Here is a 17,103-nt window from a genome sequence, read left to right as displayed (position 1 = left end):
GGGGGTAGCATGTTTTGTGGGTTTTTTTTTTTTCTCCCCCCCCCCCCCAATCCAGAATCTTATGTTTCTGAAGAATAAGTTCTCTGGGGACATGTTATGACGTTAAATCTCTTAATTGACTGGATTATCAGTAAAACACTGGACATAAATTGCCATTTTTTTGTGTCACAAGATACTCTGTGTCGTTCTTATGAACTGCGTATTACTGTTTTCATCTGCAAACTGCAGACTTCTGTGCTATTCCAATCCACCCACTCTTTCAAAAAGCACTCAAGGAGGACATTCACAGATAACGCAAGACAAACAGAATGACTCATCTGAGTAGGCTTTGTTAATTTAGTCTGTTCTTTTCCTTAATGGCCAAATACCCCAAACTCTGCGGAGGAATTGATTTCCCTTGACAGTAAAATCATCTTCCCTAGGCTGGAGTATATATTGGTAAAAATAGTGCATGTGTACTTTTCTTAGAAGATTGGAGACTTTCTCTTCGTTGTCCAGATTTCTGCATATATTCTCTCTTCTCTTGTTAGATGATGCCTGTGCTTAAAACTGTGTGAAGTATTTTGTTATTTCTAGACTTCTCTGGAACACTTGCAGTAGGTGTTTGCCTCAGGTTTCTTTGATCAGGTTTACCTTTCAGTTAACATTAGAAATGTTTCAGGAAAAAGCATCCATACAAATGACTAGATGTTGAGTTTTACTAGGAAAATTCCATTGTCTGGATTGGCAACAATGCACAGCTTCCTACTTTTTTGAGCTTGCTTTTGCACTTCTCTGTGTCTTGCTTCCTCAGAGTAGTTTCTATTTAAAGGAACAATACAGCTGTCTTTAAAGGAACCCTAAATATTTTACTCAGAAGTCTAAAGCCGTTACCCTCCTCCTCTTTTCTGGATAGACTTGTTAATGAGCTTCAATTGTTACCTACTTAAATCAGGATATTTTGGTTACATTCCTATTTTATATTGTTTCATTTTATTTAGGGACATGTTTTTGTGCTACTAGGTTTCTGGTTTTGTAGACTTGAAAATTCTGAGTCGAGCAGTCAGAGGTGTCTCCGTGCCTGCAGGAGATGATTTTGTGTCACTTTTTAGAGAGAGGCGGAAAATACAAGTTTGGATTTTTTTTGTGATCTGCTTCTAAGGGCAATGAAAATAATGGACTACATGGAAGACGTAGGTAGAATAGTGAGTCCCAACAGCAAAAACAAGAACAAAAATAAAATGGTAGCATTCTCCTTCAGTTTATCAAATTCTAATTCCAAAGCTGTTGTGCTCTGTGATTATCTTTTTATTTGAAATGTGTTTTGAAGTTTGTGTGAGGCGCTAATTGATAGAATCACAGAAGTGAAGTTGTATTCAGGGTTGTAGAACAGTGTTCAGAACCTGCTTTTGACAATGCCTCTCAAAAGCTCTTCTATTTTTAACTGACTTTTTATGTGTTACTGCTCTGCTTTTTCAGAATGATCACTTGGGTGCTGGTTCACATGCGTAAGTCAGTGGTTTAAGAGTTTGCTCATTCATTTCAAGTTGAGAATGTTATAATGAGAGACTACTAAGACTTTGTCAACCCTGGCCACTGGAACACTGAATAATTTACCATTTAAATTTAGCTTTTTTTGTTTGTCTTAAAGGGTTAACTACTCCAGTTTGAACTTTTTGTTTGTTTGGTTGGGTATTTTTGTCCTTAATAGTTGCTGATGATCAGCTTTGTGGTTTTTTGGGGGAGGATTTTTCCAAACCTTGATTCTTGACTTAGTTTTCATCAGCATGATGAAACATTACAAAAATGTTTGTTTTTATTTGTATTAGGAGATTAGGCCTGAAGCTACATATGTAGGAGTTGGGTAACTCCCCTGTAATGGTACTATTAAGCAACATTCTCTGGGTGTAAGCTCTGTGCTGTCTTCAGCAGGTTTTACACGAGGTGTAAGAATGTGTTTTCTCTCTTTCTGTGTTTCTGAATGAACAGCTGTGTAGCAATGAAAACAAGAAGGTGGGGAGATTTAAAGCGCATACCTTTAATAAGGTTAAAAGTAGTAATATCTTCAATATTTATTGCTATCTATACCTGCTAGCTATCTTTGGAGAGCCCAAGCAGTTCAACACCCTTCAGCCCCAATCTGTTTTTTTTAACTAGTTTGGTTATACTTCCCCTGTTGAAAAAAAATCACAAATGCCATATGTGGTCTTGCAAACCACAGTTGAGAAACTCCTTTCTGCTCAGTGAATTAACTTTGTATTTATGTGTATTTGTTGAGGAACGTAACTTCTTGGATTTTATTTATACAGACCTCAAAGTATGCTTTGTCAGCTCAGTCCTGCAGTTAAGCATATCTTTAGGTGCTCATGAATTTATTGCACTCAGCTCTTCAGGACTCTTGCTGACTAAAAGCCTATTGATTGAGTCCTCGGTGTAGCAGTGTACTTCAATACATGATTAACTTTAAGCTTATTAGGGGTGGAATTCAGCTCCAGATTAAGACATCTAAATTTAGGTTTCAGCTGAAGCGCTGGGTGTCAGAGCTTGCACTAGAGTCAGAAGGGATTTAGGCAGTGGAGCCTAAAGAAAGATTGAGTTCATCCACCTCTGAGCATCACACTCAAGGTGGGCTGAATCCCCTTAGGCTCACTGGCTGTACTGTCTAGATTTCCTTCTACTGTGGAAGTTTGAATAGTTCACACATTTGCAGGTAGGTGTTAGTGAGGTGTTTTAATCTGGAGTTGATTTCTTTCCCAGTAGTCCAATGGGCTCACTGGAACTATTTCCATGCTTAAAACCTAGGTGTGCCAGTGTGAGTATTTGCTGTAGTGCTACAAAAAGCAAGCATTCTGCTGGAGCACATCAGCTTTTCAGTTTGGGATTGATTTGAGCATGTGAAATGCTTCAGCTTTGCAAATCAAATTAAATTAAGCTCCATAAGCTGCCTCAATTTGTAGCCTTCAGCCCAGTGGTGATGAGTTGTAAAGCACTCTGTTGTCCCAGCAAGTGATCACATCAGTCTCTTGAAAGGTATTCTTAATTTCTTTGACCAGTGCCAGGAAAGTGAACTGATTTGGTTTAATTAATCTAGGTGAGGGGGTTTTTTTGTTACTTTGTGTTATTTAATTTCAGTGTTAAAATATTATATAGTCAGGCTATAAGACCAATCAATAGGTAAACACTGAAATTCCTCGTTTAAAAATAAGAAAGGCTGCTGCTAGCTTTACCTTTCAGTGAAGATCCATTCTAAGGAGTTGAGGTCTTCAGAAGTGAGAATATGGTTAAAGGGAGAAATGTCTTAGAAATTAAAGTATTACACTTCTGAAGATAACTGGGATTTTCAGTGGTTGCTGAGGACTTTAGTAACTTAATAATTTCTGCCTCTTTTTAGCTGAGTATTTCTTCCCTGTTAGTGAAGTTCTACAAAAGTTAACACCATTAGTGGAGTCTGAGGACTTAAATTGCCCACTCATCCTAAAGGCTTCCCTTCTGAGCATGTGTTGCCTGCAAGAAAGGAGGGGCTTTATCACAAGTCTAGAATAATCTGTCAAACAAAATGGTCAGTGCAGATGAAAAGTGAGTTCCATTATAAGGAAGATCTCAGCAAAGTGTCCGTCTGCAGCTGCTTTTTATCAGTAGCAAGAGGTGTTCCCATGCAGACCCCAGTAGTTGCCTTGACAGTTTGATAAAGGGAGAGATCTGGTTCCTCCAATAGAAATTTTTCCGTAATGTCAGATCTTCCTAAGCAAACAAATAAAGAAACAAAAAAAATCTTGCTGAATGTGAACTGCTTTGGTATGGGTATTTTTATAGCTAGAAAGAATTCTCTACATAAGCGCTGCTCAGAATATCTTACTTCAAAACCTATCAAAAATGCATGCTTTTTTTAGAAGCATTGATAGTGTGTGCTGCTGTGTCACACTTGGCTCAAAATCAGCCCTCCGTGCTTTAAGTAGCTTTAGCTTTTCTGCGCTGTTTTTTTTGCACTCCTTATAGAGTACATTTAATAATCTAATCTCTGATGTCAAAGGACTATGTAGTAGTTGTAAAAGTACCAAAATGCGAATTTTGCTGTGGGTAGCTCAAGATCTGAAAAGAAAGCCTTCTTAATTTCATGTTCCAGAAACAGCATCACATCAGAGTTGAGTCTCTGATTCAGTTATTAGTGTCAGCTACACCAAGTGCACATTTATTTTGCAGATAAACTCTTCAGATTCTCTGTTGCCCAGGTCCTCAGCCAGCTCTTCCTTGTCTGTTTACACTTAACTCACATGTTTGTCCTTTTTTTTTTTTTTTGGTACCATTTGATTGGAGCAGAGCTGTGCATCATTGTTGAACTAAATGTATGTAATCCATATTTCTTTATTAATACCAAAGGCATTCGATCCATTTTGTGGATGGGATGACAGCTATGATTACTAAATCATTTCAGTATGAGGTTGTTTGGAATGAAAGACCAGTTGTCTAAACCTCAGCTCTGGGAAATCAAGTAGCTTTAATTGCCTGTCTAACACTGAGAAATAAAAAACGTATTACAGAAAAGACCACGTTGCTAGTAGAAGGCACTGGTTTCTTAAGCAGAGCTCAGCAGAAGCAAAGGATTCCTGCTCTCCTGCTTTGCAGGTGGTTGCCTAGACTATTTTCTAGACTAATCTTCAGCAATAGCTTTCACTTGTCAGAAAGATTCTCCAAAGATGTAGGGTTTTTTTCTGGTTTTAATGTTCAGTAAAAATGCAGTAACTGCAAAAAGCCCAAAGCACGGCTTCACATATGCAGTAAACTTTAGTTGTACGTGGCCTGGGGACTTAGATGTTCTCACATTTTTTTAATTTGCTTTACTCATCAGGACTCCTCTGCAAATCACCTTAAGTAATGTAAGTCTGTCTGAAAGTCAGTGTATGGACAGTGAAACAGTTTGTGTGTGTTCTTTTGAAGCCTTCATGAGCAGCTGAATGTCTGAACATCAGTCTCCGTCTTAGCCATCTTGTTTCAAACGTGATTGATCTTTGACTGGCTGACTGCCACTGCTTGTTCTTTGCCTGTGGGGAGGGTATGTCTTGCCACCAAATTGCAAGGTGGATACATGGAAAATGAAAATAATGTGTCTTACTGTATTTTCTGTCCATTTCCATCTGCTGTCCATGGACTTTGCAGCTAGCCCTACGAGCCAGATTACAATACAAGCTGCTCTGTGTTTATTAAGGTCCCTGGCAATTCTGATCCTGCACAGACTTGACAGCAGTGAATCATCCCCAAGGTGAATTGTCTTTGCCTGGTGATGGATGACTTATACCAGCAGAAGTGCTTTTTAGTCTGATTTTGCGTATAATAATGCAAACTGGTTTAAGAGTTTTAAATGAGTTTTTAAATGTCTCTCTACATTGGAGTTTGCTAATACAACTTTTAATAAAGACATTTAGTAGTAATATTTCTGGGAAGGTGCTTTCAAAGGATTAGCCAAGACTGGTAGAAGCTGTGTTAAAGAGCAGTTCAAGCAATGATATGATTTCTTTAGCAGCAAAGCTAATGAAGAAGAATCCTTTTCTCTTGTACAGGCTTGTTCTTGTTCCCTGTTACGCCACGTGAGTGTTTATAAGGCTGTACTCTGTTGGATCAGAGGGGTAAGGGAGCCAAAATTTCCTGTCTTCTGACTGAGACATCTAACAAAAAGAAATCCTCCCTAACATCCCCCTCATCCACCAAAATTGCCGCTAATTTCCTGGAGTTACTCAAGAGTTTCTGAAGTGGTATCTTGATAGTGTAAGAGATCCTAGCTGCTTAAGTCCAATGTTGTGTTGCCATCTATTTACTGTCAGCACATCTGTTTGTGTGGCTGCCTGACAAGTCGGACAAAGGTGCGCTGCTGACAAATTGCCTCTGGTTTGGTTTGCTACAATACTTTTTACCCAGGCAGATGTGCCAGTGTGGGATGGCACAGCACAGTGATAAAGTGAAGATTTTCAGTAGAAATGCTGGTTCATAGTAATTACCGTCCTTTTGGGCTATGGATTGACAATTCCCAGTAAGAAGAGAAGAAAGCAGAAAATGTACTGTCCTGATGAGGGCAAATCCAGCCTGAAGAGAGGGAAAAGAAGCATAAAACACGTGTAAAGTGAACAATGTGTCATGGTGGCGTCATGTGAATTCTGGGGGTGGTTTTTTTAGAATGAATCATAAAATGTGTTGGGTTGGAAGCGGCCTTTAGAGATCGTCCAGTCCAACCCCCCTGCAGTGAGCAGGGACATTGGTACCAGATCAGGTTGCTCAGAGCCCCATCAAGCCTGGCCTTGAATATCTCCAGGAATGGGGCCTCCACCACTTCTCTGGGCAACCTGTTCCAGTGATCTATCACCCTCATATTGAAGAGCTTTTTCCTAATATCTGACTTAAATCTACCCTTTTCTATTTTAAAACCATTACTCCTCGTCCTGTCGCTACTGCCCTAGTGAACAGCTCTTCCCTAGATTTCCTATAGGCACCTTTCAGATACTGAAAGGTCACTATAAGGTCCCCCCAGAGCCTTCTCTTCTCCAGGCTGAACAACCCCAACTCTCTCAGCCTGTCTCTGTAGGAGAGGTGCTCCAGCCCTCTGATCATCTTCATGGACCTCCTCTGGACCTGATCCAACAGCTCCATGTCCTTCTTATATTGGGGGCCCCGGAGCTGGATGCAGTACTCCAGGCGGGGTCTCACCAGAGCAGAGCAGAGGGGCAGAATCACCTCCCCTCGCTCTGCTGGCCACACTTCTTGTGATGCAGCCCAGGATGCGGTTGCTTTCTGGGCTGCAGATGCGCATTGGTGGCTCATGTCCACTGTGTTGGAAGTTTATTGCATGCATTTACTCAAAAGTGTATGTAGATTGCATATTAAAATGGTGTTTTTCTGATGCTGTAGCAGATGTGTTGTCGTTGCATTCAGATCTATTAAAGTGTGTCACCAGCCTTATCTATACATTTAGAACTGGAGTACTTCACTTAAAACAGGATTGTTCTTGAATTTTGCAGTTTAACCTTGAATATCTTATCAGTACAAGTGATGAATCGGCATGAAGACAAGCTTTCCTCAATTTTAAGAGGATTTTAAGTGTCTGATTTTCAGATCATTTTAAAACGTTCTCTTGTATTGCTTTCTTGAAAGAATGTTGCAGTCTAAATAACATTGGCATCTAATGACTTGGAATTAGACGTGTAATACATTGCTCAGCTTCAAGGTCTGTGTGGATTTGCAGCATTTATCAAAATTGCTGAGCTCCTACGTAGTTGCAAAAAGAAAAGCTAATCTTTAAAATTGGAATGGGGTGTTCTCTAGTGCCATCAGATGGCTTCTGAAAAACAGATTAATGGCAGCAGAAGGGTATTTAAATAACTACAGTTTATCAGAAACTTTCAAGTTCAAAATTCTGTATTTTAACAATGTGTTTTCTGTCTCTAATGTTTGAAATAAACCAACAACTTCCATAAAAATTACGTTAATGGACTTGTTGGAACATCTAATTGATGATTTGAGAAGTTGAAAGCAATTGGTGTTTGTTTTTTTACTACACTTGAGGCTTGAATTGCTACTTAAATGCAAGTATTTTGTTTATTAAAAAACCCCAAACCTACTCACGTGGCTCAGACCCAAATGACTCGCAGCGGTTTCTGAGTTGACGCTCATCTTTTATTTACAGAGCTCACAACACCAGTTATTCATTTTAGTTTTGGTTCTAAAGCTGTTACTAAACTAAAACATTAGCAGCTTTTCCCATCGGAGTTCAGCTTTCATTATGTGCTTTCACTGTTAGGAAAGGATTGATTTTTTCTAAATATTAAGTGATCAGTAGCAGCAGCAGACTTAACTGAAACTCTGCTGGTTTTAAGTTATGCAAATAATCATGACTTTCAATGATACATCAGCCTGTGCTTTTGCAGAGACGGTGCCTTGGTTTTGTTCAATTTTGTTTCCATTACAAATAATTTTGGGGAGTTTTGTGGATTTTGTTGTTGTTGATTGTGGTCTGGTTTGGTTTTTTTTGTGTGTGCGCGCGTATTGCTCTGTCTTGGTCACCAAACAAACCTTCAAGGAACAGATTGAATAAGAATTCCTTATGCTGCATGGCATGCAAATTTCAATTTAAAACCAGTATTTGTACCTAATAAGATTCTGGACACTCTTTAGTGATGTTGTATGCAAGATTACTGATGCAGCCTAGTTTAGGTTCATGCTTCCTTCCTGCCTTTTCTAGAACAGTTTTGGATTGCAAGTATTTATAAAAGCTGTATTTTTTCTTCCCTGGTTCGAGCATAGTCCAAGACTCGGCTCGTCTTCACTCATCTGCAAAATGTTTTGCTGGAATTTAGTTTTTTGGCTATCTTACCTGAAATGCTTCAAGAATTATTTTTAAGCAGCACTTACATTGGTGCTGTGGTTGTAGCTATTTCAGGTGATGAATGTAACTGGAACACTTATCACAGAGTGTGCAGACAACTCAAATCAAGCATTTGACTATTTAGTTGCCAGTTATTTGCAGGGAACTTGGTTCTTTTAAGCTGTTTTAAGTCAGTTTCCACTTCAGTCACTTTAGGTACAACAGCATTTTTGCAGGACGTTAATGATACTTTCTAATGCAAACATGCACCGTGTAAAATAAGCTGTTCATTCTGTCTGCTTTTATTATTTCCTGATTCATGCATGTTTATTAAAGATCTTTTATTGTCTTATAGCTGTATTAAAATGTTCTTTCATTCCCACAGGGGAGATGATTTGCTTCAGAATATTTGACCATTTTAACAAAATCACGCTAACTTAATTCCTTGTAACACTTCTGAAAAGTTACACCACTTTTCCTCTGTCTCTTTGCAGAGAATGGACCTTGGAGAATGTCTGAAGGTGCATGACCTGGCATTAAGGGCAGACTATGAAATAGCATCCAAAGATCAGGATTTCTTCTTCGAGCTTGATGTATGTATTTTGTCTAAATGGTGGAGAAAGAGCATAATTTGTTTACCTAGGTAGATAAGCTGAGCAACAAAAGCTAAGTTTTTTGGTACACATAGAAGGAAAACTTTCTGGAAAGCAGTTTTATAGAAAGAGGCAGCAAAAACCTTGGCACAGTTACATAAAGGATAACATGCCTCTTCATGACTGTATGCGAGTATTTAATTTGTGTTGGTAGTCATCTCTAGGCAGAACTCTTAACAGCCTTCCACAGAACAACTTACCATAAACCTGGATGCTGTCTTACTGATACCAGATAGCAAGCAAATGTTCAGGCTGTGTATACTTTGAAGAGAGTCTTAAGTTCTATGCTTATTGAAGAAAGTCATTTTGTACTGGGAATTGCAAATGATATGCCATATCTCAGTACCCCATAGTTTGAGTAATACAGTTTTGAACTCCCAAAAGGAAGTTAGGTATTACTAGGACAAAAAGGGTTGGTTTTAGGGTTTTTTTGTTGAGATTTGGAGGGATGGTGCTAATATGCTTAATAGCTTAAACGCTTCTGTAAATAGTTGCAATATTGCATGTATTGGCTGGGTAACATGAACCTGAATATCCTTTGAAGAATTTTAATGGATGTTAGAAATGCTCACTACTTCTTAGAGAAGGCTTAAGACAGATTCACTTCCAAATTTCTGCAAATACTATGACATTGTGTAGATCATAATTTTTAAAATGTTATGTATTGGTAATACGTGATTAGTCACCATAAACTGCTAGATTATTGTTTTACAAAGGTTTCACTAATAAAAACTTATAAAAGTTAAGTCTTAATAAACCTGGAAAGTGATAATGTTAATGAAATATTCATGTTCTTGACAGTATTGATCAATGTTCTTATTGATGTTTTAGGCAATGGACCACCTGCAGTCATTTATTGCGGACTGTGACAGGAGAACAGAAGTGGCTAAGAAAAGACTAGCAGAAACCCAAGAAGAGATCAGTGCTGAAGTTGCAGCTAAAGTAAGCATGTAAAACTAGTTACTGAAGTCTCTTTGGAGGTCTGTTTTTCTAAGGAGCCAACTTAAGGCTTTGGCAAGCTCTCCAACATGAGAATTCATACTGAGAAGGGGAAAAAATAAGATTATTTTTTCTCTCCTTCCCAAAAATGCCTTTAAAGCATGGAGGGGAGAGCCCAGGGAAGAGACCTCTCTGGTATTTTTGAGCTTGGGAAGCTTGACTCTCTGTGATACCTTGCCATAGAAATGATAGTAATTCTTACACTTTTTGATCAAAACTTTATCCATAAAGTACACAAAATTTTGATGTGTTTTTCTCTAGGTCTTCTAACTTAAAGAAAAAACAAACAGCTTTATAATTTTTTGCACATATATGTACATGCTAGGAGGAATAGTTGTACAAACATCAGTTTTGCAAGACTATGTGGTATAGACAGCAGTGTGAATTACTTGATGTTTCTGAATGAAATCCTGCTTTGGAGTTGGTACACATACTTGGTAACTCAGCCTTTCTCTGTGTGTTTTTCACATGAGGCTAAAACTTCTCAGTTACCTCTCCGTGTTTCTTTTAATTCTGTCCTTCTGATTTTGCATATAATGAATCAGTAGTAGTTCAGATTGTTTTCCATAGTTAAAATAGTTTCCTGTGTTAAAGCCTTTCCTTGTCTTTCCAAGGCTGAAAGAGTTCATGAATTGAATGAAGAAATTGGGAAACTGCTGGCCAAAGTAGAACAGCTTGGAGCTGATGGGAATGTGGAAGAATCTCAAAAAGTGATGGATGAAGTGGAGAAGGCTCGGGTAAAGAAGAGAGAAGCAGAAGTAAGTTGATTGTGTGAGACTTGGGGAATAGAGAGGGCAGAGTCCAATATTAAATTGGCTGGCATCTGTGTAATGCAAGGTCTCTTGTCTGCTGTCACGTTAACTATTTGCTTCATATAAAACTAAAGAATTTGCTTTGCTGCATCCTGTATAGTTAAAATGTCTACCTTTAAATACACTCCTATACTATTAAAATTATACTCCTTTCCACAGATGATGCATTTGTCTTAGTTTAGCTGTATTGGCCAGTTGTGTCTGTGGACACTACAGTTGTCTGTGTTTGGTGGACTGAGTTACCTCATTGGGTCTCACGGCTCTTGCCGTGGCAACCGTGTTATGCCTTGTGGTGTCCTGAAGTGGCTTGTACTGGAAAGTCTCAGTGAAGTGAACCATTGTCTTCACTGAAAGATAATTAGTCAATGGTTTGTGTATCAGACAAGTCAAAATGGTCCTTGTTGTAATGCTCAGGTGGCAGAACTCGGCAAGAGCTTTTCTACATCGTGTTTCATCACCAAGACACTTAAATTTATAGAAACAAAGATCTGCAATTGTTTTAATGGTGCCAGAAGGGGTTGCTGGCAGTCTTGCTTGTCTGTTGTTTGAGTGTCTGTTGATAAATTTTGCTCAGATAACTCATTTAGTTAATGTTTAAAATGCAGGTACATTTCTCAGGAAACTACTACTGTTAAGCTGGGTTCAGAATTAAAACTGGTGTAATATTTTCATAATATTTTAACATAGCAATTGTAACATTAACGTATTTATTGTTGCATATGAAGAAGTCCATCTTTCTGAGTAGTATGATCTTAAGTAAAGGTAATAATCCTCACTTTGTTTAATTTGCAGAACCAATTGCTGATGTCCTGCTTTTAAATATGTCCAATCTTAAAAATAAGGAACCTTCCTCAAATCTTAATGAAACAGTTGATTTATGACTAGTGCAAATTAACTGAACAGTGTGCTGGTGTACACTGAATCTGGTTATCAATTTGTATTATCTCTGGTGAAGTGTTACCTCTGCATTTCTGTGCACTGAGAAGTAACAGTTAGTCAATTGTTTTTTCCTAGGAAGTCTACAGGAATTCTATGCCTGCCTCCAGCTTTCAGCAGCAGAAGCTACGGGTTTGTGAAGTGTGCTCAGCTTACCTTGGTCTTCATGACAATGACCGACGACTTGCTGACCACTTTGGAGGAAAACTACACTTAGGATTTATTGAAATAAGAGAGAAGCTTGAGGAACTCAGGGTAAATCATTCTTACATTTTTGTGTGTATGTGTGTCCTCCTACTTAATTATTTGGAATATTTCTTTCTAGATATGTGCATTTTTTTTCATATTATTTTAAAATTTGGGATTTCATTAGCCTACAACACACTAAACATTCTAATTTAATATCAACTATCTGGATAATTTGATAAGATAACCTCTTTTGCACTGAGGTATATTAAAACACATGTTCAAAGTAATGCATCTTGGGAACATGAGTTCCATTTCACTTGTAAAATACAGGAGTTTATTTTGAACAACAGGGATGTTGAAACATACTTAGGAGTCATAGGAGATAGGCAAATGAACTTTAGTTTTAACCAGTTGATTGGCTAAAAGTAATAATGAAACTTTTGAAAATACAAGAATATATAGTGGGCCTAAGTGAGTGATATTTTATTTATTTAATTATACTAAAATTTTAATAGGGCTGCTGTTGAAATCCTCAGTTTTGGTACCAGTACATAAGAACTGTGTTAACATGTGCCAAAATTCTCAGAAAATATCTACAGAAATGTTTGTTACTCAAACAGTCTGCTGTATGCTGAAAGACTAGAATTCAATTTATTTTATTTGGCCAAAGATTAGGAGGTGACTTTTATTCTCTAGGTACCAAAAAATAAATAAGATTTTTTTAAAAGCAATTTTTGAAGGCTTTTAAGCTTAAGTGACAATAGATAAAATAAATAAGTTTCATCAACTCAAGGCTGTAGCTATCCAAATTCAGAGTACAGAAAGATGTATGTCTCAAAGTCAGGCTAGCAATTAAAATAATTGTTATGGGAATGTTGCATATTCTTTATAGCTTGAAGATTTGAAATCCAGTTGGAATATTATCCTGAACAACACTATCTTGATCAGAAATCATGTGCTGAAAGAAAGGTTTACTCTAATTATATTCCAGACTTCTTATGTGCATTACAGAGTTGAAGGCTCAATTAAGCATTTAACTGTAGAAATCACTGAATACAACAGCTAAATGAGTTGGAGCCCTAAAAGCAGAAAATGCTGCTACTGAGTTTGAGTGAACTGGCTTGGTTTATATTTCATAATATTCCAGCTGTTCTGCATGGATACTGTGACTTACGCTTTGGAAAGCCCAACTCTTTCTGTTGACTGTATTGGCAATTCAGGCTCCTAAATATAGCTACTGTAACTTAAACCTTAGGTGCCTAGAGCAGATTGTGTGTGCTTCCTCCATCCCTCCATGAAATTATGCAAAGAGTCATTTGAACAAGAAACCTTGATGTAGTTAAATTACTGATTCTGTACAAGGAAGTGTAGATATAATTTGACATAGAGTTGAATTAACTGATTATTTATACCATTTGGAAAAAAAATGCATGGATAATTATTTCACATTCCCAAAGCATCAATAAATTAATCTTTTGAAGTAGTTCGCTAACAAAAAAAGAAAACAATAACTATCCCCTCCTTCCTCAGAGCTCTCCTCAGGGATCTAATCAAGATGCTGCTGGGGCAATTCCACATCTCAGAAGAAGGTCTTTACAAAGAGTTGAATTTCTTGCATCATGTCCAGAAGGTGGCGAGACTTGGGTTTGGCCAGATCTCCAGTTGTGAGTTCCACATCTAAGGGCCCTCTACTGAGCGTGCCTTGTCCCCAGTAGTAGTGAGTTCAACCTGGGGGCCATCCTCTCTAATGATACGTCTCATGTTCACAATAGCCTCAAAACGAGGTATCAGCCCAACCAAGTCCTTTAAGACTAAGGATTTCTTTATGTGGCTGAAGGAGTTAATAAACCAATTAGCTCTCCCAGTTATGGTTTCTTTCTACCTTTCCCCAGTGGCCAAAATATGGTAGGTTTGGCATGGAAACTCTTGCCTTAAAAGCATGACTTACTGCTCTGAATTCTCCTTCATGGAAAATGTAATATAACTCTACGTATTTCAGGTCTTTGTGTAGCACCCATCTGTTTGCTGCAGCTCTTCTGCAATAACTTCTGTTTCTTGGAGGAAAAAAAAATATATATACACACTGAGGAAGAGACTGGGAATAATATAACACAAGGGAAAGGACATATATGTGAGGGAAAGAACTGAATGTTAACTGTCTAGATCATTTTTTAGCACCTTCATCTGAGAAATTTTGAAATGTAACTTAACGAATGTATTCCTTTGCTTTTAGAGGATTGTGGCTGATAAACAGGAGAAACGGAATCAGGAACGTCTGAAACGTAGAGAGGAGGGGGAAAGAGAAGAAAGGGAGAAACTAAGGAGGTACGAATCTGTTTTAATTGCATATACATAGTAAGTTCAATGGGAAAACTATGATGTAGTTCATACATGTTTTTAAATGTGCAGAATCACAAAAGCCTGCGTTCCTTGGAAGTATATGAGGGTTGAAAGTGAATTTCATATCTAATTCTTAAAACCTGAATTGTTTTCATAGAAAGCCTTTTTAAAAACCACAGATAGAAGTGTTTCTATGTACCTGAATAGACAGACTTTAAATTAGATAATTTTCATATGTGTACCTTTGTTTTGAGATGTGGAGGGTGTGAGCCCTCACACACATGTGAGTTTCTGGCATCTGTTAGATGTTAGATGCTTTCCTTATAGATGGTAGAAATTTTCCTTGTTGGAAGTAGTTGAGTGCATGACTGAGGAAAGTAATTCCCTGTTGTTCTATTAAATAGTTGCTTCCAGGCCTTCTGGGGCTAGAGTGAAATAGAATCTGAACTGCAGTTCTCTTGACATGTCAGCTTCAGAGGTTAACAGTGTAAGCTTTGAAATCTGTTGCAGTCTGATAATATGTCCCTGACAAGAAATAAGGGAGCACTGGCTTGAACTGCAAGCGTTTTCTGTGGGAGGAGTGGGAATAAAAAAGCAAATTAGGTATTCGTTTGGGTTTGTAGTCAGGTGAGCTAAAAATAAACAAACAACAAACACAAAACAGTTGCCTGAGGGATGTGTTTCCTGATGAATGTTACAAAGATGTTAATATGAAGTAAAAGGCCTTTTAAAAATTGCTAGTAAAATAAGAAATACAGTAACAGGTCAACAGTTTGGTCTATTATTACAAAATTGCACTTCATTTGATAACAAGATTCTGTAAGAAAATTGATTTACTGTTTTCCATTTCTTTCAGGTCCAGATCCCACAGCAAGCATACCAAAAGGTATATATATCTGCAGATAAGGAATACCATAAGTGAAGCTAGCCTTCCACAAGCTGGAACATCTTAAGTTTGTCTAGTGCTGTTACTTTCAGGTGTCCCATCTCTACAGATAGAGCATTCTGTTACGTAGTCATCTCTCTGTGTCTGTACACTGTTTATCACTATTCTACTGAGTTTATATGTGTATATCTATTTTGTGGCTACTACAGTGCAACTTTTTGTCCCAAATAATTCTTGGAACACAGAGAATTGCTCTTTTTTTCAAAACAGAAGCTTGTGGTTAATACCTTTTGGTGAAAACCCATGTTTTAAAAATCCTAAGCACCAGGTTAACTCTAAAAAGATGACCCATTGATACTATGAGTTTTTCTTAAACTACGCAGTCAAAGGTCACCAGTAAGGTCTTACTGCAAAGTGATTTTTTTTTTTTTTTAAAGAAAGAAAATAATGAACTCATGTGGTGTTTAGAGCCTTCCAGACTAGTTTTATTCTAGTAGCCATGGGGAAGGATATAGTAGTCCTGTGTTCTCAGAACATAGTACATAGGTTCTGACAGATGATCTCTGCCACTGCATCATGAAGTTCTACTGCCTTGTCTGATAAATATAAGATTTTATAATTTTAAAAAAGTAAATTCTTACCATATATTTTGTTCATTTCAGAAGCCTGAATTGGCTATGCCGTAATCATACATATAGTCATGAATTAACTGTAAAATTGTCTGCATTAGTCCCGAAGGAGTTTGTTTGATTTCTGATGTTGCTTTCCCCTCTCTGTCTGTTTGCCTGTGATGGGACAATGCAATAGCTCTGAACACTGCAGACCACTCTCCATACAGATCTACTTAAGCGTAGGGTGCATAATATTCAGAGTACACTGACAGAGTAGCTAGGTGAATGCAGTGCCTGGTTTAAGTCCTTTCTGTTCCTAGATCTAGGTCCCGAGATCACCGCAGACATCGGTCTCGCTCAGCCTCCCGGGAACGAAAGCGAAGAACTCGCTCCAAATCCCGGGAGAAACGCCATCGTCACAGGTCTCGCTCGAACAGCCGCAGCCGAAGTCGCAGCCATCATAGAAGCAGGCATAGCTCCAGGGAGAGAAGCCGAGAACGCAGCTCCAAAAAGAGGTAAATGTTGAACTACAAATAAATGGCTTTTCCTAGATGCCTGATGAGAATTTTTGCACTAAATGAAGTTGACATTTATCACTTGGTAATTTCAACACATTTTGAAACTGTCTCAGATCTCAGTTACACCCTAGCATATTTATGATTTGATACATGGTAGTGGATTTTTTGTTTGTGTTGTTTTTTTTTTAAATTAAAGTAATAGGGTTATGTATTATTTCTGTTTTGGAGGTGTGATACAAGATATTGGTGTGAAATTGGTAATACTACCAGCTTCCTCCAGTGTAGAAAGTGAACTTGCATTTCAACCCAGGGATATCAGCAGTCATCTTACTGTCATCCATTTGGTTTTTCCCTTGGGCTCTTGTTCCCAGTGCTGGACCCCATCTGTTGTACTGTGCCAGATAAAACCAAGTTTACATATGCCTGAAAATAAACTTGTTGCATTGCATCTGAAGATGTTGCTCTGCAAGGGAAGCGGCTCTACACCTCATTGAAGGGTTACTGCAGAGAGTAGTTTGGGGCTGTTGCTTTTGAATTATGCAGTTGCTGTCTGCTACTGAGGATTTGCTGGCTTATTTTTCATGGAGATAAACATAATTTAGAGGAGCGTTGTAATTGCACAAGGCATCTGGTAGAGAGGTATGCTCGTAACCAGGATTCCTTTCTTGCATAGGTCAGCCACCGTGGCATAGATCTGAGTGGAGTAGAGTGGACAGGGTGCCCAGTCTTAACACCCTGACAGACGTGCAAGAAGAGAAAAGATCTGGTTTTGAAGTGGCCACACGTGCAGGGTTTATAATTCAAATTCCACCTGCGTGAGGTGTGAGCAGATA

At 38.1% G+C, this 17,103-nt stretch overlaps 1 protein-coding gene across 1 annotated transcript in view; it reads left to right on the top strand.

Moving 5' to 3' along the window:
- Nucleotides 1–16,267, top strand: part of LOC104546640 (putative RNA-binding protein Luc7-like 2) — a gene marked incomplete at its 3' end in the record, with an annotated part of 20,621 nt that extends 4,354 nt beyond the window's left edge. Inside the window, exons 3-9 of the mRNA XM_010192078.1 lie at nt 8,821–8,919; nt 9,811–9,921; nt 10,593–10,736; nt 11,805–11,981; nt 14,149–14,240; nt 15,112–15,141; nt 16,073–16,267. Coding sequence (XP_010190380.1) covers nt 8,824–8,919; nt 9,811–9,921; nt 10,593–10,736; nt 11,805–11,981; nt 14,149–14,240; nt 15,112–15,141; nt 16,073–16,267 — 845 coding nt within the window. The remainder of the gene's footprint in view (nt 1–8,820; nt 8,920–9,810; nt 9,922–10,592; nt 10,737–11,804; nt 11,982–14,148; nt 14,241–15,111; nt 15,142–16,072) is intronic.
- Nucleotides 16,268–17,103: the final 836 nt, after the last annotated feature.

Source organism: Mesitornis unicolor, unplaced genomic scaffold, assembly GCF_000695765.1.
Source record: "Mesitornis unicolor isolate BGI_N332 unplaced genomic scaffold, ASM69576v1 scaffold39919, whole genome shotgun sequence".
NCBI classification, from domain to species: Eukaryota; Metazoa; Chordata; class Aves; order Mesitornithiformes; family Mesitornithidae; genus Mesitornis; species Mesitornis unicolor.
This window is presented reverse-complemented; position numbering and strand designations above follow the sequence as displayed.